This window comes from Triticum dicoccoides, chromosome 2B, assembly GCF_002162155.2.
Source record: "Triticum dicoccoides isolate Atlit2015 ecotype Zavitan chromosome 2B, WEW_v2.0, whole genome shotgun sequence".
Taxonomy (NCBI): Eukaryota; Viridiplantae; Streptophyta; class Magnoliopsida; order Poales; family Poaceae; genus Triticum; species Triticum dicoccoides.
Genome location: NC_041383.1, coordinates 127,414,652 through 127,439,577, shown reverse-complemented (window position 1 = coordinate 127,439,577; position 24,926 = coordinate 127,414,652). Strand labels below are relative to the sequence as shown.

The 24,926-nt window shown below is 44.5% G+C and overlaps 1 protein-coding gene across 1 annotated transcript in view; it reads left to right on the top strand.

Moving 5' to 3' along the window:
- Nucleotides 1-2,056: 2,056 nt before the first annotated feature.
- Nucleotides 2,057-24,926, top strand: part of LOC119360645 — a 63,101-nt gene continuing 40,231 nt past the window's right edge. The window contains exon 1 of the mRNA XM_037626192.1: nucleotides 2,057-2,198. Coding sequence (XP_037482089.1) covers nucleotides 2,057-2,198 — 142 coding nt within the window. The remainder of the gene's footprint in view (nucleotides 2,199-24,926) is intronic.

The window sequence follows — 24,926 nt, the reverse complement described above, 5'->3', positions numbered from 1 at the left end:
ATTTGTGTCTTATTGACTAGTTTGTGGTGTTGGGTTAAACTATGCTATTTGTATCGTTAAATTTTAAATTTATATGTTGTTTCAAACATTGTTTGTATGTGCTCTGGTTGCTTGTGTGCGCCGTTTTTTGCAGCGCCTGCTGGAGCTGCTCGCGCGTGCAATATTTTGCAGCGGCCACTAGAGCCAGCGCACTGTTGCGCATAAAAAGATGCTATTTCAGCATTGTAAAAGTTATTTTAGCGCGCCGCGCATTGCGCCTGTTGGAGACGCTCTTAGAGGAAATTTTCCTGTGCACATGAGATCCCTTCCACCACGTGGGAGAAGTTCCCATTGCCCCGGGTGCCCAAATGACAACAAGGGCGAGGGAATAAAGTCCCTCAAATAACAGAGACTTGACCCCTCAGCACACAAATAACAATAGACTTGTACATACAAAATTTCACACCTCAGCACATTGATAACAATAGACTTGTACATACAAAATTCACAGCCTTCATACAAAATTCTATACATAACAATAGACCATAGATAAGAATTCCACAAAAAATTCTCAAAAAACATATACAAAATTTCAGAATTCTTGTAAACTAGAATTTTAAGAAATATTACAATTGATAACCATCAGTTCACAAAGATTCAAATATCGGTCGGTCCAAATTTCCTTGCGACCAAGTGTTGGCCTAAACCATCATAGTTCAAGTTTGTTCACAACAAAGAAAAAACTTGAATTATCAATTGCCATGTCCGTGGCAGAGATACTTTCAAATAAGATGAACTACAAGAGGACGATCACTAGCCCTACTTATGTTTTTTCTCCATTCCGCATCGCCGTCAGATACCATAACTTGATGTTCACTGAACTACACAAAAAATTAAGTTAACACTAGTTTACATTTTCAATAGAATAATTTTGAGTATATAAACGGATTAAGATGAAATATCAACCAACATATTGTATGTGCAGTGTGCATAATAATATCGAGACCACGTTGCTTGCGAAAAGAATATAATTTTTTCAAGCTTCTTTGAACATCTACAAAGTACTCAGATTCAGAATGTCCTATGAACCAGAATGCCACTTGCAGTTAATACTAAGTACTCAGATTTAATATCCATTTGTCAGGGGATAAAGCAAAAAGAATCAAATTTTACGATCAAGCTGATGTTTGCGTGTGTCATCCTATGCCATGTAAAAATGTTGGACAAGATTGTGACCAAAGCAAGCAAGAAAAATAATCACTAGCTGGAAAAGCACGACTAGAGTACCAAATTACTAATGAATACGTAGTATGTGGCCACACTATACTGCTACTTACAAGCTACTTTATTAATCATTTGTCAAATAGATTGCTACACAAATTCATTTAAATGACAACATGTCCTAATCGGAGCAATAGGGAAAACAAAATAAAGAAATAACATCTTTAAGTAGCTAGGCACTTGGCAAGCTGGTAGTACTATCAGATTCCTTATAATGAGGGGAGCTCCTTTCCACACTTAGAGCATCTCCAGCCGTTCGGCTCCCAGGGCGCCGAAAAAGAGCGGCATGGGTGCGAGCCGGCGCTAGTTCGGCCCCTGGGGTTCGGTTCGCTCCCAATCACACGTCCACGGACGCCGCGGGTTCGGCGAAGTTCGTCTTATTTTTTTTCAAACTCGGCGACTTTGCATGAACTCGGTCATTTTTCGTCCAAATTTGTACAAAAACTTAAAAACACGCATGAACTAACTTAAAAACGAACTAAAAAGCCTAGCCACTGCCGCCACCGCCCACTACATGCCGAGAAGCCTGTAGAAGCGGGTGTAGTCGTCGTCGTCGTCGTCGTCGCGCGCCTCGCCCGCGGTGTCCCTGCTGCACCCCTCGCCCGGGTCGCGAACAGCGCTCGACGGACCGGCCTCGACCTCGTCGTCGCTGTCGATGACGATAATGCCGCCCTCCTCGGCACGACGACGGGCCCGGGCTTGGGTCTCCAGGTACGCCCGACGCTGGCGGCGCACCTGCTCGCGGACGTAGTCCTCCCTCACCCATTTGAGGGCGGACTTGTCGTTGGGGGCCACCATGCCGGCGTGCTCCGGCTTCACGGGGAGCAACCCCGGCTCGGGCTTCGGCCAGACCAGGCGGAGGGAGCGCCTCGTCGGCGCTGTCACAGAGGAGGGCTCGTTGATGACGAGGGCGCCGCTCCGCGCACGACGCCCGAGCGGTGTCTCCTCCGGCTCGGGCTTGACGGGGCGGAGGGCTGATAATCCCCAAGTGCAAGGAATCATCGTAGCAATTTCCAAAGGTGGAAGTGATACATATGGAGTGTCAAACCCACAAGGAGCTAAAGGTAAGATCAATATTCTCTCAAGTCCTATCTGCCACTGATACGACTCTACGTACACCGGACGTTTGCTTCCAACTAGATACGTGAAATAAAACTACGTTGTGGGTATGAAGAGGATAACTTTGCATGATATCGGAGAGCTAAAATATAAAAGTAGTTGTTGTTATCATAAAGTTAGAATATATTACTAAATAATATATATAGCGAGTGTGGAATAATGATGGATCGGTGTGCGAAATTATCCTAGGCAATTGTTAACAAGACCGGTAGTCGTCATTGCAATTTCATATGAGTGAGAGGCGTAAGCTAACATACTTTCTCTTCTTGGATCATATGCACTTGTGATTGGAACTCTAGCAAGCATCCGCAACTACTAAAGATCATTAAGGTAAAACCTAACCATATCATTAAAGCATCAAGTCCTCTTTATCCCATACGCCACAACCCCCTTACTCGGGTTTATGCTTTTGTCACTCAAGCAACCCACTATAAGCGAATCATGAACGTATTGCAACACCCTACAGCGGGAATCCCTCACGCTTGCGCGACACGGAGGGCACAATAGGACAACACCAAAATAAACCATACAACTCGTATCAATCTAGATCATCAATCAACCCAAAGACAAAAGATATCTACTCAAAACATCATAGGATGGCAACACATCATTGGATCATAATATGTAGCATAAAGCACCATGTTCAAGTAGGGATTACAGCGGGATGCGGGAGAGTGGACCGCGTAAAAGAGATGTGGATGGTGATGATGATGGTGATGTTGATGAGGACGATCACCGTGACGATTATTCCCCTCCCGATGGCACTCCGACACCACCGAGAGAGAGGAGGAGAGGTTCTCCCCCTTGTGCTTCCTCCTCCATGGCCTGCCCCCTAGATGGGGAGAGGTTCTCTCTCTGGTCCTTGGCCTTCATGGCGATGATGGCCCCTCCGGGATCCTCCCCCATGGCCCCCGATGATGATGGCCCCTTCCGGTAGGGTGCCAGAGAGGGCCTAGATTGATTTCTCGTGGCTACAGTGGCTTGCGGCGGTGGAACTCCCGATTTAGGTTATTTTTCGGAGGTTTCAGTATTTATAGGATTTTTTGGCGTAGGTTTCACGTCAGGGGGGTCTCCGAGCTGTCCACGAGGCAGGGGGGCGCGCCCACCCCCTGGGGCGTGCCCCCCACCCTCGTGGGCGCCCGAGACTCTTCTGGCCCAACTCTTGCACTCCCGGGGCTTCTTTTGGTCCATAAAAATTCGTCAAAAATTGGCACGTCAATCGGACTCCATTTGGTATTCCCTTTCTGTAAAACTCAAAAACAAGGAGAAAACAGAAACTGGCACTGGGCTCTAGGTTAATAGGTTAGTCCCACGAATCATATAAAATAGCATATAAATGCATATAAAACATCCTAGATGGATAATATAATAGCATGAATACTTCATAAATTATAGATACGTTGGAGACGTATCAACATCCCCAAGCTTAATTCCTGCTCGTCCTCGAGTACGTAAATGATAAAAGAAATAATTTATGAAGTGTGAATGCTAGCAGGTGCACAAGTTTGATCAATGATAATTTCAATCACCTTTTCTAGCATCATTATATGTCATAACAGTGGCTCATCTCATAAAACTTTTCATGACTAGGTAACAAGCTATTCACGTGTTAAAGTATAGACCATAAACTTTCTTGAAAACTAGCAAACTTCATTCTTAGTCATCAAACAATTGCCATTCATCTTATTTTCATGAAGGGTCTATGTCAGAGCTTTGACTTAGCAAACTCCACATACTCAACTATCATTTAGTCTTTCACAATTGCTAACACTCGCGTGATATTTATGGGTCAAAAGTTTTAATCGAACACAGAGAAAGATAGGGGCTTATAGCTTCGCCTCCCAATCTTTTACCTCAACGGTAATGTCAACAATGATAATTTATGAACGCCTACATCCAAGTGGATATATATATATATCCGGATCACCCCAACACAAAGTGCTTGCCAAAGGAAAAAAAATGTAAAAAGGAAAGGTGTTGATCACTGTGACTCTTGTATAAGGGTAGAAGATAATAGTAAAAGATAAGCCCTTCGCAGAGGAAAGCAGAGGTTGTCATGCGCTTTTATGGTTGGATGCACAAAATCTTAATGCAGAAGAACATCACTTTATATTGCCACTTGTGATATGGACCTTTATTATGCAGTCCGTCGCTTTTATTGCTTCCATAACAAGATCGTATAAAGCTTATTTTCTTCACACCAATAAGTCATACATATTTAGAGAGCAATTTTTATTGCATGCACCGATGACAACTTACTTGAAGGATCTTACTTAATCCATAGATAGGTATGGTGGACTCTCATGGCAAAACTGGTTTAAGGGATGTTTGGAAGCACAAGTAGTATCTCTACTTAGTGCAAAGAATTTGGCTAGCATGAGGGAGAAAGGCAAGATCATCATGTTGGATGATCCAAGACAATATAACTTTTCAGATATAGGAAAACATAACCCATTACATTGTCTTCCTTGTCCAACGTCAACCTTTTAGCATGTCATATTTTAATGAGTGCTCACAACTACAAAAGATGTACATGATAGTATATTTATATGTGAAATATCTCTTCCTTCAATATTCTTTCATGAATTGTTCAAGTGACTAATTCCGCGTTTGCTAACTTTCAATAATTTTACTACCTATACTTATTGTGTGTGAAGTCACTATTCCCCATGTTATAAGCATATGAAACATATATAAATTCAGATTTATGATATTCAATTCATTCAATCATTTACTCATAGGATATACGTGAAGCACATGAGCAAATGACAAACTACTCCAAAAGATATAAGTGAAGATCACTGAGTAGTAAAATAATTAACTAGCCATGGGAGGATTCCCTTTTTTTATTCAAGATTTTAGATCTAATGATTTTATTCAAACAGCAAGTGAAATTGAAAATACTCTCCAAGCAAAACACATATCATGTGACGAATAAAAATATAGCTCCGAGTAAGGTATACTGATAGTTTTGAAGACGAAAGAGGGGATGCCTTCCGGGGCATCCCCAAGCTTAGACACTTGAGTCTTCCTTAAATATTACCTTGGAGTACCTTGGGCGTCTACTACGTCTTGAGCTTGCGTTGGTTTTCCTCGAAGAGGAGAGGGTGATGCAGCAATAGTAGCATAAGTATTTCCCTCGGTTTTTGAGAACCAAGGTATCAATCCAGTAGGAGGCTCCTCAACAAGTCCCACGAACCTACACAAACAAACAAAGAACTCGCAACCAACACAATAAAGGGGTTGTCAATCCCTTCACGGCCACTTGCAAAAGTGAGATCTAATAGAGATAGTATGATAAGATAAATATATTTTTGGTATTATAATATAGATGCAAAAAGTAAAGATGCAAATAAAACTAGATTGGAAGCAAATATGATAAGAGATAGACCCGGGGGCCATAGGTTTCACTAGAGGCTTCTCTCAAGATAGCATAAGTATTACGGTGGGTGAACAAATTACTGTCGAGCAATTGATAGAAAAGCGTAATTATGAGATTATCTAGGCATGATCATGTATATAGGCATCACGTCCATAACAAGTAGACCGACTCCTGCCTGCATCTACTACTATTACTCCACACATCGACCGACTCCTGCATGCATCTAGAGTATTAAGTTCATGAGAACAGAGTAACGCATTAAGCAAGATGACATGATGTAGAGGGATAAACTCAAGCAATATGATATAAACCCCATCTTGTTATCCTCGATGGCAACTGTCGGTGTCAAAACCGGCGGATCTCGGGTAGGGGGTCCCGAACTGTGCGTCTAGGCGGATGGTAACAGGAGACAAGGGACACGATGTTTTTACCCAGGTTCGGGCCCTCTCGATGGAGGTAAAACCCTACTCCTGCTTGATTAATATTGATGATATGGGTAGTACAAGAGTAGATCTACCACGAGATAGGAGTGGCTAAACCCTAGAATCTAGCCTATGGTATGATTGTTGTTCGTCCTATGGACTAAAACTCTTCGGTTTATATAGACACCGGAGAGGGCTAGGGTTACACAGAGTCAGTTACAATAGGAGGAGATCTTCATATCGTATCGCCAAGCTTGCCTTCCACGCCAAGGAAAGTCCCATCCAGACACGGGACAGAGTCTTCAATCTTGTATCTTCATAGTCCAGGAGTCCGGACGAAGGTCATAGTCCGGCCATCCGGACACCCCCTAATCCAGGACTCCCTCAGTAGCCCCTGAACCAGGCTTCAATGACGACGAGTCCGGCGCGCAAGTTGTCTTCGGCATTGCAAGGCGGGTTCCTCCTCCGAATATTTCATAGAAGATGTTGAACACCAGGGTAGTGTCCGGCTCTGCAAAATAAGTTCCACATTCCTTCGTAGAGAGAATAATATTTGTATTAATCGGATCTGCTGACGTATTCCGTGGCGCGACATCATGCCACAGCCAGGCTCTTTATTTGTTTTATTGTTCCACCTCAGCGCGTTTAGCGAGGCGGTTTCCTTGGCACGTCTTGTCAAAGCAGAGATCGTGTCCCCCTATTCCGGGATTCTCATCAATACGGGTGTGGGTAACCCAACCGCGCCATTAACCGCGACGCTTGGGGGATAAGCGAGTTTTATTAGGCCGGTGGGGGGCTCGTAGTTTTGGCCGCCCATATAAGGGGATAAGAATCCGCCCTTTCCATTCACGCCCTCTTCCTCCTCTGCTTATCCGTCCCTGCACGCTCGAGCTCCAGCGCCCAAGCCCGCACTTCCCACCTCAACCTTCTCCAACCATGTCAGGAGCGGGAGGTAGATGGATGGCCTCCTCCGTCACGGAGGGACAAATCAAAAACCTGAGGAAGGCTGGATACTTGTCTAACAACATCGCGCACCGGCTCCCAGATGCGGGGTAACTCATCCCCACCCCCAGGCCCCATGAGAGGGTTGTTTTTCTTCCCCATTTCCTCCGCGGACTGGGTTTTCCTCTTCACCCGTTTGTCCGGGGGCTCATGTTCTACTACGGCCTGGACTTCCACGACCTGGCCCCGAACTTCATCCTCAATATCTTGGCGTTTATCATCGTGTGTGAGGCCTTCTTCCGCATCCAGCCCCACTTTGGCCTATGGCTGAAGATCTTCAGCGTCAAGCCGAAGGTCGTGCAAGGCCGACAGGCGGAATGCGGAGGTGCCATGGTGGGCAAGATAGCCAACGTCACCTGGCTCGAGGGTGCCTTCGTGGAAACCATCAAAGGGTGGCAATCTGGGTGGTTTTATATTACCGAGCCGCGTGACCCTAAATGGGCAGCGACCCCTGAATTTCGATCCGGCATCCCCACCCGGCTCACATCTTGGAAAGAGACGGGCCTGTCATGGGGCAATCCGGAAGAGGTGACCGGACTCCAAACCTGTGTCCGAGACCTGGTGGCCAAGAAGGTCAAACTTGTCAACATGGTCCAGGTCATGCTCTTCCGCCGGATCCTCCCGTGTCAACGACGGGACTTCAATTTGTGGGAGTTCGACCCGGCCCAGCACCAGACTGTATCCCGGCTCTTCGAAACGAAGCACGAGGACGCCTGGAAGGTGCTTTTCAAAAGCTCCGAGGTCTCCCCTCCTGTCACCGAGGATCGCGGGTTCTGCGCCAAACGTCAAGCCTCCGAAGTAAGCTTACCTTTAGTCCCTTACGGGATATCCGCATTTCATAGTGTGACCTTATGTGGGATCTAAACTCCCGTTCCTTTGACAGGATTGGAAGAGGACATCCGGACAGTTTGACTGTCCGGACCCTTTGCCCGAAGGCCCAGTAGACGCAGACTTAGCGAAGCTACTGGTTCCGGCACCCCATGTGGTGCCGGGGAAGAAGGCCAAGGAGAAGGCCACGGGGACCCAAAAGAGTTCCTGGCGCCCGGTGTCGTCGGATTTGCCCGACGGCTCCAACGCGCCCTCTGCCTCCGAAGATGAGGAGGAGGAAGAAGAAGATGCCTCTCCCCCTCCAGCGGGGGGAGGAAGGAAGAGAAAGGCCGCCCCAACTGGGGAAGCCGGAGGGTCCAAGAAGGGGAAGCCCCTTCTGCCGGACTACGCCCCCGACGCCGAAGACGGCGAGGAGGACTGGCCTTCCAGGGTCAAGCCCCTGGCAAAATCGTAAGAGTCCGGCTACCCGAATGACTTATTGCACACCTTTATTATTTGATAGCTTCTAACACCGAAGCTAATCATACAATCCGCCCAGAGCTCAGCTTGGCGATTCGTCGAGCGGATCTCTGAATTCGTCGGATGTGAACAGCGCTTCACTTCCGACGGCCTCCTCCCCTCTCCCTACAGACGGCGCGGAGGTGGAGTCCCGTAGGGGACAAAACCAGGAGGAGGGGGTCCTGGAAGCGCCACAAGGCGACCTTCCGGACTCCCAACCCAAAGGGGGTAAAACCCCGGAGGGATCTAAGTCCGGCCCTGGGCCGGACACTGCTCCGGAACCATCAGTGGTTCCAGAGCCCGACAAACGGCGCCTTCCCAAGAAGGGCAAGTCCGCGACGCCGGCGACTTCCGTCCACCCGGAGGCGCCGGACAATTTGCTGGAGGCGCTCAACGGCGCCTCTATCGACGAAGAACACCACACTGTTATGAGTGCGGTGATCCAGAAGGTTCAGTCCGCCAAGAGCGGGCTGACGGAGGCCTGCACAAGCCTGTTAACGGGCTTTGAGGTATGTGTTCAAAAACATATATAAAAAATGTTACCGCATAGACAGTAGCCCCTGATGCTTAGTTCGGTGTTCGGAAAGAAAAGCCGAACTGAGTATCTTAAAAGATATACGCAGGAGTCTAATAGAAATATGTCAATATGGGAATGCAGGCTGCGCTACTGACCTCTGCTGCGCTGACTGCGGAGGTCAATGCCTTGAAGGAAAGCCTCGAGCGGTCCGAGAGCGAGCTCGGCCGTGCCAAGAAGCAGCTCGAGGATAAAGAGGGTAAGTAGCACCTCCTATAAATATATATAGAAATACTTGGTTGCATAATAATAACAGGACCAACATTAATGTTGCAGGAGCCGCGACCGAGGTGGCGACCCTGAAAGATGCAGTTTTGAAGGCCGAAAAGAGTGCGGCCTTGGAGCGCACCGAGCGAGAGAAGTAGGAGGCGCGGGTGGCGGAGGTGCGGCAAGAGCTCCAGGCTCTCGTGGAAAAACACGTGAGTTTGGAGTGTGACTCGAAGACTCGAGAGTCCGAGCTTGCCTTGGCTCTTGAGAGTGCCAAGACCGCTAAGGCCGAAGCCCAGAAGACCCTTTAGGAGATCGAGGCGGTGAAGAAGATAGCGGCGGGTAAGCCATTCTTTATGCAAAGCAAAAATATAAAAGTTAATTATCTGCTACTTACCCGAATCCGGAGCTCTCCAGGAGCGTTCGCTGATTTGCCCCGTAGTGTGTCTGATGCCGCCGCATCCTACCGAGCCGAAGAGGGGAGCTCGACGGAAAAAGTGTTCTGGTCTCAGTATGCTGAGGCCAGACATCCGGTGCCCCTGAGCGACCAACTGAAGCAGCTAGTTGAGCTCCACAAGGTGGCCGAACAGGCCATGAAGGGCCTCATAGCTTGGTTGTGGCCTGGAGAAGCCATGCCTGGGAGCTACTTCGGTCTGGTGCAGCGGCTGGTGGACGTGTGTCCGTGGATTGAGGTCGTCAAGCGCTCCATTTGTATTGAAGGTGCCCGTCGGGCCCTTGCCCGTGCTAAGGTGCACTGGGGCAAGCTAGACGCGGAGAAGCTGTTGGCAGACGCGCCACCGCCGGTCAAGGAGTATCGTACGCCCGAGATGTATTACAATGGCGTTCTGAAGGGTGCCCGCCGCATAGCGGATGAGTGCTCCAAAGATGTAATTTTTGAGTAAACTCGCGTTTGTTGTCCTGTACGCTGAAGCTTTGTTCATATGCGTTAAGCAACGCTTGTTAATTTAAAATATTACCTTCTGTGCGGCCGTTTATCAAATCTGAGAGATGCAAGTCGTCGGCTTCGACCCCCATGCCACGAGTGCTGGGGTATTCGGGATAAACCTGAGCGCTCTTGTTCCCATTCTTGGGTCCATCTAGGGAGGCGTTCAGCACAGCGAACCAGGCCATCGGACTTATAATGCTTTATCACTCTCACTTAGCCATAGAATTCTATAATTTTAAATTTCGGTGAAGCCCCTAGTATTCGGAAGACCGAGTTCGGGGCGCTATCCACGCCTAGGCCGGATAAGTCCGGTTCCTCGCTTGAAGTGGCATAAGTCTTTAAGGACTCGAAAAAACCTCGCGAACAGCGACCGGTCTCTCGCACTATCATGACAGTCAGTTTTAGCTTTCTCTACTGAGGTGTTAACCCAGCTCAACTGGGGCACAATCGCAGTAGTTCTCCCAGCGCTACCTTAGCCAACAATGCGGAACGTAAGGTACCAAAACATGGGAGCCGGGCAAACCCAACTATTGACCAAAGACATGATTCGGAGCCGATGCATATAGTGCTATAAGTTCAGGGTGCCGCACTTGTTAGAGTGTTCGGTCTTCTCACACCATGTTATGGGGTGTTGTAAGCCCCTGGTGTATTATCCGTACCAAAGTGTACAGTTGCATAGTGTCATGACTGAACATGTATGCATATAAAAATAGATAAGTATAATAATAGATAAGAGCTATGTATTGTTTATTAAAAAAAGGCTGCTGCGAAAGCAGAACGATACAAAAAGTGCGGTGAGCAAGAGATGGGAGTATTTGACATATTCCCCTTCACGGGCAAGCTGCAGTATTGTAAGAGAAACAGGTATTAAACTCGTTATAGAGACCACCTTGACTTTTGACATAGCTTGCGTCCTCCCTGGGTACTGCATCGTTGGTTCGACGATAGTATTGCCGGACAGGCCTTCCGAATAGTTGGGTCCTGAAAGTGTGTGAGAAAGGAAAACGGCGAAATAGGGAGCCCCCTAGTGCGGTTAAGCCGCATTCTGGGTGTGCCGTTGTTGTGCCCCTTCCCTTATGCCCATGGTATCTCTAAGGCGTAATTATTTACGCGTGGTACCAGCATTGCCGTTTGGCGGGGGCTAGGGTCGGGGTGGCACTGCTATGCTTGCTTGGAGCGTGCTAGCCGGATTTGTTGTAGGTTACTTCGGGCTCGCTTGACATTGTCTGGACGTTTGGCGCCTGGATTGGAGAACGGCCTTGAGAGGCTACTCTGTACTTCCACCGTCAGGGCTGCCGTGTGCTCCTACGTTTGGAGAGAGTGTTCTGTGTTTCCATTTACCATGATGACTTTGCGAGGTCCTGGCATCTTGAGCTTGAGATATGCATAGTGCGGCACCGCATTGAATTTTGGAAATGCGGTTCGTCCGAGCAGGGCGTGATAGCCGCTGCGGAATGGGACTATGTCGAAGATTAACTCCTCGCTCTGGAAGTTATCCGGTGATCCAAAGACCACCTTGAGTGTGACCGAGCCTGTACAGTTGGCTTCGACCCCTGGTATGACACCTTTGAAGGTTGTCTTTGTGGGTTTGATCCTCAAAGGATCGATGCCCATTTTTCTCACTGTGTCCTGGCAAAGCAGGTTCAGGCTACTGCCGCCGTCCATTAGGACTCTGGTAAGGTGAAATCCGTCAATAATTGGGTCTAGGACCAGTGCGGCGAATCCACCGTGACGGATGCTGGTGGGATGGTCCCGTCGATCGAAAGTGATCGGGGCAGGAGGACCATGGGTTGAACTTTGGGGTGACTGGCTCCAGCGCATAGACGTCCTTGAGAGCACGCTTCCGCTCCCTTTTGGGGATGTGGGTTGCGTATATCATATTCACCGTCCGAACTTGCGGGGGAAATCCCTTCTGTCCTTTTTTGTTCGGCGGCCGGGGCCCCTCCTCGTCATCGCTATGTAGCCCCTTGTCTCTGGTCTCGGTGCTTATCTTGCCTGCCTGCTTGAACACCCAACAATCCCTGTTGGTGTGATTGGCTGGCTGTTCGGGGGTGCCGTGTATCTGGCACGAGCGATCAAGTATCCGGTCTAAGCTGGATGGGCCCTGAGGGTTTTGTTTGAATGGCTTCTTCCGCTGACCCGGTTTAAAGCCTTTGAATCCGGCATTGACTGGTGTATCTTCAGTATTGTCACCGTTAATGCGGTGCTTATGCTTGTTGTGGCGTGACCTGCCGTTGTTATCCTTGGTATCCGGATTGCCGGGGCTCTTGCTTATGTTATTGCTACGAGCTAGCCAGCTGTCTTCTCCCGCGCAGAAGCGCGTCATGAGTGTTGTGAGGGCTGCCATAGGCTTCGGCTTTTCCTGTCCTAGGTGCCGGTCAAGCCACTCGTCTCGGATGTTGTGCCTGAAGGCTGCGAGGGCCTCGGCGTCCGGACAATCGACTATTTGGTTTTTCTTGGTCAGGAACCGTGTCCAGAATTGTCTGGCCGATTCCTCTGGCTGTTGGATTATGTGGCTTAGGTCATCGGCATCTGGTGGTCGCACATACGTGCCCTGAAAGTTGTCAAGGAATGCGGATTCCAGGTCCTCCCAACAACTAATTGACTCTGCTGGCAGGCTATTAAGCCAATGTCGAGCTGGTCCTTTAAGCTTGAGCGGGAGGTATTTGATGGCGTGTAGATCATCACCACGGGCCATGTGGATGTGAAGGAGATAATCCTTGATCCATACCGCAGGATCTGTTGTGCCATCGTATGATTCAATGTTTACGGGCTTGAAGCCCTCGGGGATTTGATGATCCATTACTTCGTCTGTGAAGCATAGTGGGTGTGCGGCGCCCCTGTACTGGGCTATATCGCGACGCAGCTCGGACGAGCTTGGTCTGTTGTATTCGGCCGGGCCATACTTATTATGTCCGGCGTGACGGCTTGCGTCACGTGAAGCGGGGCACCCATGCGATCCGTAGATCGATCTTGTTTGCCTTGCCTTATTCTCCAAGATATCTCACAGGTCTGTTGCGTCTCCCCGTACTCTAGTATGTTTTGAGCGGTGTCGGGGGGCGGCCTGGGTTGAGGGCCTGAAGGCCTCTCTATCGCGGCCACGGGGTGGCCGATCGGGCGCATCGTATGCTGGTGATGTAGGTTTAGTTGCTTCCTCCTCAAGTTGGGGTAGCAGCCTGCGCTTCGGGTAGCTCTTGGATGGGCGTTCTAGTTTATACTCTTCGGCCGCCAGGACTTCGGTCCATCTGTCGGCTAGCAAGTCTTGGTCAGCTCTAAGCTATTGTTGTTTCTTCTTGAGGCTGCTTGCCGTGGCTACAAGTCTGCGTTTGAAACGCTCTTGTTCGACGGGATCCTCTGGCACGACGAATTCGTCGTCGTCAAGGCTTGCCTCGTCTTCGGAGGGAGGCATGTAATTGTCGCCCTCATCCTCTTTGTCGGCCGCTCTCTCATGAGGGCTGGCTCCTTCGTCCTCCTGTACTGAATCCTGCTGGAGGGGGTTGTCTTCGGCACTGTCCGGCGTATTGTTATCTCTGGTGCCGGAATCGCTGTTTTTGCTTTGGCGGGACTTAGAGCGGCGCCACTGACGTCGGCGCTTGGGTTGCTTCTTGGAGGGGTCATCCTCCGTTCTCTCCTCGCCATCCCCCGCTTTAGGGGTGTCCACCATGTATATGTCATATGACGAGGTGGCTTTCCAGTTCCCTATAGGTACTGGTTCTTGATCGTCTCCTTCATCGGCGTCCATGTCGTCGATGTCTTCGGAGTCAAAGTCGAGCATGTCGGTTAAATCGTCGATAGTGGCTACGAAGTGGGTGGTGGGTGGGCTGCGAATTTCTTTGTCGTCCGTATCCCAACCGTGTTGGCGGTAGTCCGGCCAGGGCTTTCCTGACAAAGAGAGGGACTTTAACGAATTCAGGATGTTGCCGAAAGGTGAGTGCTGAAAGACATCCGCGGCGGTGAACTCCATGACCGGAGCCCAATCGGGCTTAATCGGAAGAGGTGCGGGATTTACGGAGTCCGGATCAGAGTCCGGCACCTTGGAGTCACGGGCCTTGCGAGGGACTAAGCTGGTATCCGGCTCTATCGCCGTAGAGATTGCAGTTTCCGGGGTGGCGTCTAACTGTCCGTCCCCGACTGGTGTAGTGGGCTCCGAGTTAATGGTCGGAGCGGACACCGGAGTGACGCTCTGGGCATTGTCCGATGACAGAACTAAATCGTGCCTATCATGACAGTGCAGCAAGCCCGGTTGTGGCTCGAATCCATCGAAGATCAAGTCCCCGCAGATGTCGGCCGTGTAGTTCAAGCTTCCAAACCTGACCTGATGTCCAGGGGCGTAGCTCTCGATCTGCTCCAGATGGCCGAACGAATCAGCCTGCAGTGCGAAGCCACCGAATACGAAGATCTATCCGGGGAGAAAAGTCTCATCCCGGACAGCATCACGATTGATGAGCGAAGAAGCCATCGGGCCTAAAAGGCGACGACACAGAGGAACTCTCAATGAAAGCACCAATGTCGGTGTCAAAACCGGCGGATCTCGGGTAGGGGGTCCCGAACTGTGCGTCTAGGCGGATGGTAACAGGAGACAAGGGACACGATGTTTTTACCCAGGTTCGGGCCCTCTCGATGGAGGTAAAACCCTACTCCTGCTTGATTAATATTGATGATATGGGTAGTACAAGAGTAGATCTATCACGAGATCGGAGTGGCTAAACCCTAGAATCTAGCCTATGGTATGATTGTTGTTCGTCCTACGGACTAAAACTCTCTGATTTATATAGACACCGGAGAGGGCTAGGGTTACACAGAGTCGGTTACAATGGGAGGAGATCTTCATATCGTATCGCCAAGCTTGCCTTCCACGCCAAGGAAAGTCCCATCCGGACACGGGACAGAGTCTTCAATCTTGTATCTTCATAGTCCAGGAGTCCGGCCGAAGATCATAGTCCGGCCATCCGGACACCCCCTAATCCAGGACTCCCTCAGCAACAATACAATATGTGCCTTGCAACCCTTTCTGTCACCGGGTAAGGACACCACAAGGTTGAACCCAAAGCTAAGCACTTCTCCCATGGCAAGAAAGATCAATCTAGTAGGCCAAACCAAACTGATAATTCGAAGAGACTTGCAAAGATAACTCAATCATACATAAAAGAATTCAAAGAAGATTCAAATATTATTCATAGATAAACTTGATCATGAACCCACAGTTCATCGGATCTTGACAAACACACCGCGAAAAGAGATTACATCGAATAGATCTCCACAAGAGAGGGGGAGAACATTGTATTGAGATCCAAAAAGAGAGAAGAAGCCATCTAGCTAATAACTATGGACCTGTAGGTCTGTGGAAAACTACTCACAACTCATCGGAGGGGCAAGGATGTTGATGTAGAGGCACTCCATGGTCGATTCCCCCTCCGGTAGAGTGCCGGCAAAGGCTCCAAGATGGGATCTCACGGATACAGATGGTTATGGTGGTGGAAATTGTGTTTCGTCTTGCTCCTGGGTGTTTTCGGGGTACGTAGGTATATATAGGAGGAAGAAGTACGTCGGTGGCCGCCCGAGGGGCCCACGAGACAGGGGACGCGCCATAAGGGGGGGGGGGGCTCCTATCTCGTGGGAGCCTTGGCTGCTTCTTGACTTGCACTTCAAGTCCTCTTGATCACGTTCGTTCCAAAAATCACGCTCCTGAAGGTTTCATTCCGTTTGGACTCCGTTTGATATTCCTTTTCTTCAAAATACTGAAATAGGCAAAAAACAGCAATACGGGTTGGGCCTCCGGTTAGTAGGTTAGTCCCAAAAATGATATAAATGTGTAGAATAAAGCCCATAAACATCCAAAAGGGGTAATATAATAGCCTGGAACAATAAAAAATTATAGATACATTGGAGACGTATCAAGCATCCCCAAGCTTAATTCCTGCTCGTCCTCGAGTAGGTAAATGATAAAAAAAGAATTTTTGATGTGGAATGCTACCTACCATAATTCTCAATGTAATTTTATTTAATGTGGCATGAATGTTCAGATCCAAATGATTCAAAATAAAAGTTCATATTGATAAAATAAATAGTAACACTTCAAGCATACTAATCAAAGTAATCATGTCTTCTCAAAATAACATGGCAAAAGAAAGTTCATCCCTACAAAATCATATAGTTAGGCTATGCTTCATTTTCGTCACACAAAGATGTTCCCAACTTCTATACCCCCGATGACAAGCCAAGCAATTGTTTCATACTTAAATAATCTCAAACTTTTTCAACCTTCACGCAATACATGAGCGTGAGCCATGGATATAGCACTATGGGTGGAATAGAATATAATGATGGGGATTGTGTGGAGAAGACAAAAAGGAGAAAGTCTCACATTGACGAGGATAATCAACGGGCTATGGAGATGCCCATCAATTGATGTCAACATGAGGAGTAGGGATTGCCATACAACGGATGCACTAGAGCTATAAATGAATTCTCAACGAAAGAAAACTAGTGGGTGTGCATCCAACTCGCTTGCTCATGAAGACCTAGGGCATTTGAGGAAGCCCATCGTAGGAATATACAAGCCAAGTTCTATAATGAAAAATTCCCACTAGTATGAAAAAGACAACTTATGAGACTCACTATATGAAAAACATGGTGCTACTTTGAAGCACAATATATGAGACTCACTACATAAAGAACAAAGTGCTACTTTGAAGCACAAGTGTGGAAAAAGATATAGTAACATTGCCCTTTTTATTTATTTTCTTTTTATTTTCTTCTTTTTCTCTTTCTTTTTCTTTCTTTCTTTTTCTTTTGGGCCTTTTCCTTTTTTTGGCCTTTCTTCTTTTTTTTCTTTTTTTTCTTTGGGCAATGCTCTAATAATGATGATCATCACACTTCTATTGATTACAACATATGAATTACAACTCGAAACTAGAACAAGATATGACTCTATATGAATGCCTCCGGTGGTGTACCAGGATGGTGCAATGAATCAAGAGTGACATGTATGAAAAATAATGCATGGAGGCTTTGCCACAAATACGATGTCAACTACATGATCATGCAATGGCAATATGACAAAAGTAAAGTATGTCATGATGATGATGAACAGAACGGTGGAAAGTTGCATGAAAATATATCTCGGAATGGCTATGGAAATGCCATAATAGGTAGGTATGGTGGCTGTTTTGAGGAAGATATAAGGAGGTTTATGTGTGATAGAGCGTATCGTATCACGGGGTTTGGATGCACCGGCGAAGTTTACACCAACTCTCAAGGTGAGAAAGGGCAATGCACGGTACCGAAGAGGCTAGCAATGGTGAAAAGGTAAAAGTGCGTATAATCCATGGACTCAACATTAGTCAAAAGAACTCATATACTTATTGCAAAAATTTAGAAGTCATCAAAAATCAAGCACTACGCGCATGCTCCTAGGGTGATAGATTGGTAGGAAAATACCATCGCTCGTCCCCGACCGCCACTCATAAGGATGCACAAGCCAGGTACACTTCATGTTTCAAATTTGTTACATAACTTTAACCATACGTGCATGCTACGGGATTCGCTAACTTCAACACAAGCATTCTTTGAATTCATAATCACCCAACTAGCATGACTTTAATATTACTAGCTCCATATCTCAAAACAATTATCAAGTATCAAATTGATCATAGCATCCAATTCACTTCCTATGATAGTTTTTATTATACCCAACTTGGATGCTCACCATTCTAGGACCAAATTATAACCAAAGAAAATACCATGCTGTTCTAAAAGACTCTCAAAATGATATAAGTGAAGCATGAGAGACTATCAATTTCTTCAAAATTAATCCACCACCGTGCTCTAAAAGATATAAGTGAAGCACTAGAGCAAAAACTATCAAGCTCAAAAGATATAAGTGAAGCACATAGAGTATTCTAGCAAATTCTAATCAAATAGGCTTCTCCAAAAATGTGTGTACAACAAGGATTATTGTGGTAAACTAAAAATAAAAGACTAATATAATACACGACGCTCCAAGCAAAACACATATCATGTGTCAAATAAAAATATAGCTCCAAGTAAAGTTACCAATGAACGAAGACGAAAGAGGGGATGCCTTCCCGGGGCATCCCCAAGCTTAGGCTTTTGGCTATCCTTGAATATCTTGGGGTACCTTGGGCATCCCCAAGCTTAGGCTCTTGCCACTCCTTATTCCATAGTCCATAAAAGCTTTACCCAAAACTTGAAAACTTCACAACACAAAACTCAACAGGAAATCTTATAAGCTCCGTTAGTGAAAGAAAATAAAACCACCCCATAAGGTAATGTAATGAACTCATTATTTATTTATTTTGGTGTTAAACCTACTGTATTCCAACTTCTCTATGGTTTATAAACTATTTTACTAGCCATAGATGCATCAAAATAAGCAAACAACACACGAAAAACAGAATATGTCAAAAACAGAACAGTCTGTAGCAATCTGTAACTAACGCAAACTTTTGGAACTCTAAAAATCCTACAAAAATAGTAAGCACTGTACAATTTTTTTATTGATCAGAAGAAAAAGGAATCAATGCAAAATCTCGTTTCTGTGATTTATTGAATCTTTTCTCGTGAGCGCAAGTTTCTGTTTTTCAGCAGAATCAAATCAACTATCATCGTAGTTTATCCTATAGGTTCTACTTGGCACAAACACTAAATAAAACATGAAAACACATCTAAACATAAATTAGAAACAAAATTTATTACTAAACAGGAACAAAAACAAAAAACTCAAAGAAAATTGGGTTGCCTCCCAACTAGCGCTATCGTTTAACACCCCTAGCTAGGCATAAAAGTGAAGATAGATCTAACAAGTGCCATCTTTGGCACTTGATTCATAAGTAGCCCGCATGATAGATTCATAAGGTAATTTGACTTTCTTTCTTGGAAAGTGCTCCATGCCTTTCTTTAATGGAAATTGGAATCTAATATTCCCTTCCTTCATATCAATAATCGCGCCAATCGTTCTAAGGAAAGGTCTACCAAGAATAATAGGGCAAGAAAGATTGCAATCTATATCAAGAACGATAAAATCAACGGGCACCTAATTTCTATTTGCAACAATAAGAACATCATTGATCCTTCCCATTGGCTTTTTAATGGTGGAATCCACAAGGTGCAAATTTAACGAGCAATCATCAAGATCATGGAAGCCTAGAATATGACATAAAATTTTCGGAATCGTGGAAACACTAGCACCCAAATCACACAAAGCAAAACACTCATGATATTTAATTCTAATCTTTATAGTAGGTTCCCACTCATCATTAGGTTTTCTAGGTATAGAAACTTCCAAATTAAGTTTTTCATCATAAGATTGCATCAAGGCATCAACAATGTGTTTGGTAAAAGCATTGTTTTGACTATAAGCATGAGGAGAATTAACAACGGATTGCAACAAGGAAATACAACCTTTTAAAGAACAATTATCATAATCAAATTCCTTAAAATCCGAGATAGTGGCCTCAATGCTATTTAAAGTTATGACTTCTCCAATCTCACTTTTACCATATTTAGCATCAAGATCTAAAAACTCCGAATTCTTGGGACGCCTTCTAGGAAAAGTTGATTCATCATCAGTCCCATAATCATCAAAATTCATATTGCAAAACATAGATCTAATAGGAGACGCATCAATAACTTTAAGATCCTCATCATTATTTTCATGGAAACTAGAAGAACACGCTTTTATAAAGCTATCTTTTTTAGCACGCAATCTAGAGGTTCTTTCCTTACACTCATCAATGGAAATTTTCATTACTTTGAGAGACTCATTGATATCATGCTTAGGAGGAGAAGATCTAAGTTTAAGAGAATCAACATCAAGCGAAAGTCTATCAATGTTCCTTGCCAAATCATCAACTTTGAGCAATTTTTCTTCAAGCAAAGCATTAAAATTCTTTTGAGAAATCATAAAATCTTTCACACTATTCTCAAAATAAGAGGGCATCTTATTGAAATTACCATAAGAATTATTGTAGGAATTTCCATAATTATTAGAGGAATTACTAGGGAACAGAATTTCCATAATTATTAGAGGAATTACTAGGGAACGGTCTAGCATTAAAGTTTCCTCTATAAGCATTGTTTCCAAAACTATTCCTACCAACAAAATTCACATCCATAGATTCATTATTATTCTCAATCAAGGAAGACAAAGGCATATCATTGGGATCAAGAGGAGTGTTTTTAATAGCAAACAATTTCATAAGTTCATCCATCTTTCCACTCAAAACATTGATTTCTTCTATAGCATGCACTTTTTTACTAGAAGATCTTTTGATGTGCCATTGAGAATAATTAGCCATAATATTATCAAGAAGTTTTGTAGAATCTCCCAACGTGATTTCCATAAACGTGCCTCCCGCGGCAGAATCTAAGAGATTTCTAGAAGCAAAGTTCAAACCGACATAAAAAATTTGTATGATCATCCATAAATTCAAACCATGAGTAGGGCAATTGCGAAGCATCAATTTCATTCTTTCCCAAGATTGGGCAACATTCTCATGATCAAGTTGTTTAAAATTCATAATATCGTTCCTAAGAGTGATAATCTTAGCGGGAGGAAAATATTTAGAGATAAAAGCATCTTTACACTTGTTCCACGAATCAATACTATTTTTACGCAAAGACGAAAACCAAACTTTAGCACGATCTCTAAGTGAAAACGGAAATAACTTCAATTTGACAATATTGTTATCTGTATCTTTCTTCTTTTGCATATCACACAAATCAACAAAGTTGTTTAGATGAGTAGCGGCATCTTCACTAGGAAGGCCGGAGAATTGATCTTTCATAACAAGATTTAGCAAAGCAGCATTGATTTCACAAGACTCAACATCATTAAGAGGAGCAATCGGAGTACTAAGGAAATTATTATTATTGGTATTCAAGAAATCACACAATTTGGTATTATGTTGCGCCATGGCAACAAGTAATCCAACACTCAAGCAAACAGAAAAAGGCAAGCGAAAAAGAGAGGAGGAGATTGGGAAAGAGAGGGCGAATAAAACGGCAAAGGTGAAGTGGGGGAGACGAAAACGAGAGGCAAATGGCAAATAATGTAAATGCGAGGGAGATGATTTTGTGATGGGTACTTGGTATGTCTTGACTTGAGCGAAGACCTCCCCGGCAACGGCGCCAAAAATCCTTCTTGCTACTTCTTGAGCTTGCGTTGGTTTTACTCGAAGAGGAGAGGGTGATGCAGCAATAGTAGCGTAAGTATTTCCCTTAGTTTTTAAGAACCAAGGTATCAATCCAGTAGGAGGCTCCTCAACAAGTCCCACGAACCTACACAAACAAACAAAGAACTCGCAACCAACGCAATAAAGGGGTTGTCAATCCCTTCACGGCCACTTGCAAAAGTGAGATCTAATAGAGATAGTATGATAAGATAAATATATTTTTGGTATTTTATAATATACATGCAAAAAGTAAAGATGCAAATAAAAGTAGATTGGAAGCAAATATGATAAGAGATAGACCCAAGGGCCATAGGTTTCACTAGAGGCTTCTCTCAAGATAGCATAAGTATTACGGTGGGTGAACAAATTATTGTCGAGCAATTGATAGAAAAGCGAATAAGTATGAGATTATCTAGGCATGATCATGTATATAGGCATCACGTCCATAACAAGTAGACCAACTCCTGCCTGCATCTACTACTATTACTCCACACATCGACTGGCTCCTGCCTGCATCTAGAGTATTAAGTTCATGAGAACAGAGTAACGCATTAAGCAAGATGACATGATGTAGAGGGATAAACTCAAGCAATATGATATAAACCCCATTTTGTTATCCTCGATGGCAACAATACAATACGTGCCTTGCAACCTTTTCTGTCACTGGGTAAGGACACCGCAAGATTGAACCCAAAGCTAAGCACTTCTCCCATGGCAAGAAAGATCAATCTAGTAGGCCAAACCAAACTGATAATTTGAAGATACTTGCAAAGATAACTCAATCATACATAAAAGAATTCAGAGAAGATTCAACTATTATTCATAGATAAACTTGAATCATAAACCCACAGTTCATCGGATCTCGACAAACACACCGCAAAAAGAGATTACATCGAATAGATCTCCACAAGAGAGGGGGAGAACATTGTATTGAGATCCAAAAAGAGAGAAGAAGACATCTAGCTAACAACTATGGACCCATAGGTCTGTGGTAAAGTACTCACAACTCATCGAAGGGGCAAGGATGTTGATGTAGAGGCCCTCCATGGTTGATTCCCCCTCCGGCAGAGTGCCGGCGAAGGCTCCAAGATGGGATCTCGCGGATACAGAAGGTTGCGGTGGTGGAAATTGTGTTTCGTCTTGCTCCTGGATGTTTTTGGGGTACGTAGGTATATATAGGAGGAAGAAGTACATTGGTGGCCGCCCGAGGGGCCCACGAGACAGGGGCGCGCCCTACAGGAGGGGGGGTGCCCTCCTATCTCGTGGGAGCCTCGGCTGCTTCTTGACTTGCACTCCAAGTCCTCTGGATCGCGTTCGTTCCAAAAATCACACTCCCGAAGGTTTCATTCCGTTTGGACTCCGTTTGATATTCCTTTTCTTCGAAATACTGAAATAGGCAAAAAATCAATAATATGGGCTGGGCCTCCGGTTAGTAGGTTAGTCCCAAAAATGATACAAATGTGTATAATAAAGCCCATAAACATCCAAAAGGGTTAATATAATAGCATGGAACAATAAAAAATTATAGATACGTTGGAGACGTATCAGCGTGGCCAAGCTTAGAGTCTTTCCACTCCTTATTCTCCTCATATCGATATCTCACTCAAAACTTGAAAACTTCAATCACACAAAACTTAACGGAACTTCGTGAGATGGGTTAGTATGATAAAGAGTAAATCATTCACTTCGGTACTGTCAAAAACAAGATTGATAATTTTTCTCACACAATGCCTACTATACCATATCATTTCTACAATTTATATTTAGAAATATAAGCCATAGAAACTAGAAAACAAGCAAACTATGTATTGAAAACAGAATCTGTAAGAAACAGAACAGTCTCTAATGATCTGAACAACAACCATAATTCTGCTACTCCAAAAATTACGAAATAAATTGGTGGACGTGAGGAATTTATCTATTAATCTTCTGCAAAAATAATCAACTCAAAAGCGCTCTTCTGTAAAAAAATGACAGCTAATCTCGTGAGCGCAAAGTTTCTGTTTTTTACAGCAAGATAACATTAGCTTTCACCCAAGTCTTCCCAAAGGTTTTACTTGGCACTTTATTGAAACAAAAACTATAAAACATGATTACTACATTATATTAATCATGTAAACACACAAAAACAGTAAGGGTAAATATTGTGTTGTCTCCCAACAAGCGCTTTTCTTTAATGCCTTTTAGCTAGGCATGATGATTTCAATGATGTTCACATAAAAGATAAGAAATGAAACATAAAGAGAGCATCATGAAGAATATGACTAGAAAATTTAAACCTAACCCACTTCCTATGCCTAGGGATTTTGTGAGCACACAATTTAAGGGAACAAGAATCAACTAGCATAGGAAGGAAAAACAAGTATAACTTCGAAACTTTAAGCACATAGAGAGGAAACTTGATATTATTGCAACTCCTACAAGCATACATTCCTCCCTCATAATAATTTTCAATAGCATCATGAATGAGTTTAACAATGCAATCATCACATAAAGCATTATTTTCATGATCTACAAGCCTAGAAATTTTACTACTCTCCACATAAGCAAAAATTCTTCTCATTCGGAATAGCGGGAGCAAACTCAACAAAATAACCGTCATGCGAGGCATAATCCAATTGAAAATTAAAATCATGATGACAAGTTTCATGGTTAACATTATTCTTTATAGCATACATGTCATCACATTAATCATCATAGATAGCAACTTTGTTCTCATAATCAATTGGAACCTCTTCCGAAATAGTGGAATCATTACTAACTAAAGTTGACACTCTTTCAAATCCACTTTCATAAATATCACACTAAGTTTAACACCCTCCAAAATAGTGGGATCACTAATTCCTAAAGTTGACACTCTTCCAAACCCACTTTAGATGATAGTATCATTCATACTCCAAAAGATATAAGTGAGGATCATGGAGCATTCTACAATTAATATAGACTAATCAATATCCAAGCTCAAAATATATAAGTGAAGCACATGAAGCGTTCTATAAAACCATACTCAAAAGATTTAAGTGAAGCACAAAGAGCAATTCTATAAGATCATACTTAAAAGATTTAAGTGAAGCACATGAAGTATTCTATAAATCAATGAAGGGTTATCTCGTACTAGCATAGTTCTTAAAGAAAAATGAAAACACAAAGGACACAAATCATGTGAACAAAAGAAAAACCGAGGTATATCGATATTTGTTAAAGAAAGAGGGGATGCCTTCCGGGGCATCCCCAAGCTTAGATGCTTGAGTATCCTTTGAAATATTTACTTGGGGTGCCTTGGGCATACCCAAGCTCGAACTCTTTCCTCTCTTTATTCTTCTCACATCGGTAACTCCTCGTTCTTTGAACACTTCATCCACAAAAACTTAACAAAAACTTTGTGAGATCCGTTAGTGTAATAAAGCAAACTACCACTTTAAGGTACTATAATGAAATCATTATTTATTTATATTGGTGTTAAACCTACTGTATTCCAACTTCTCTATGGTTC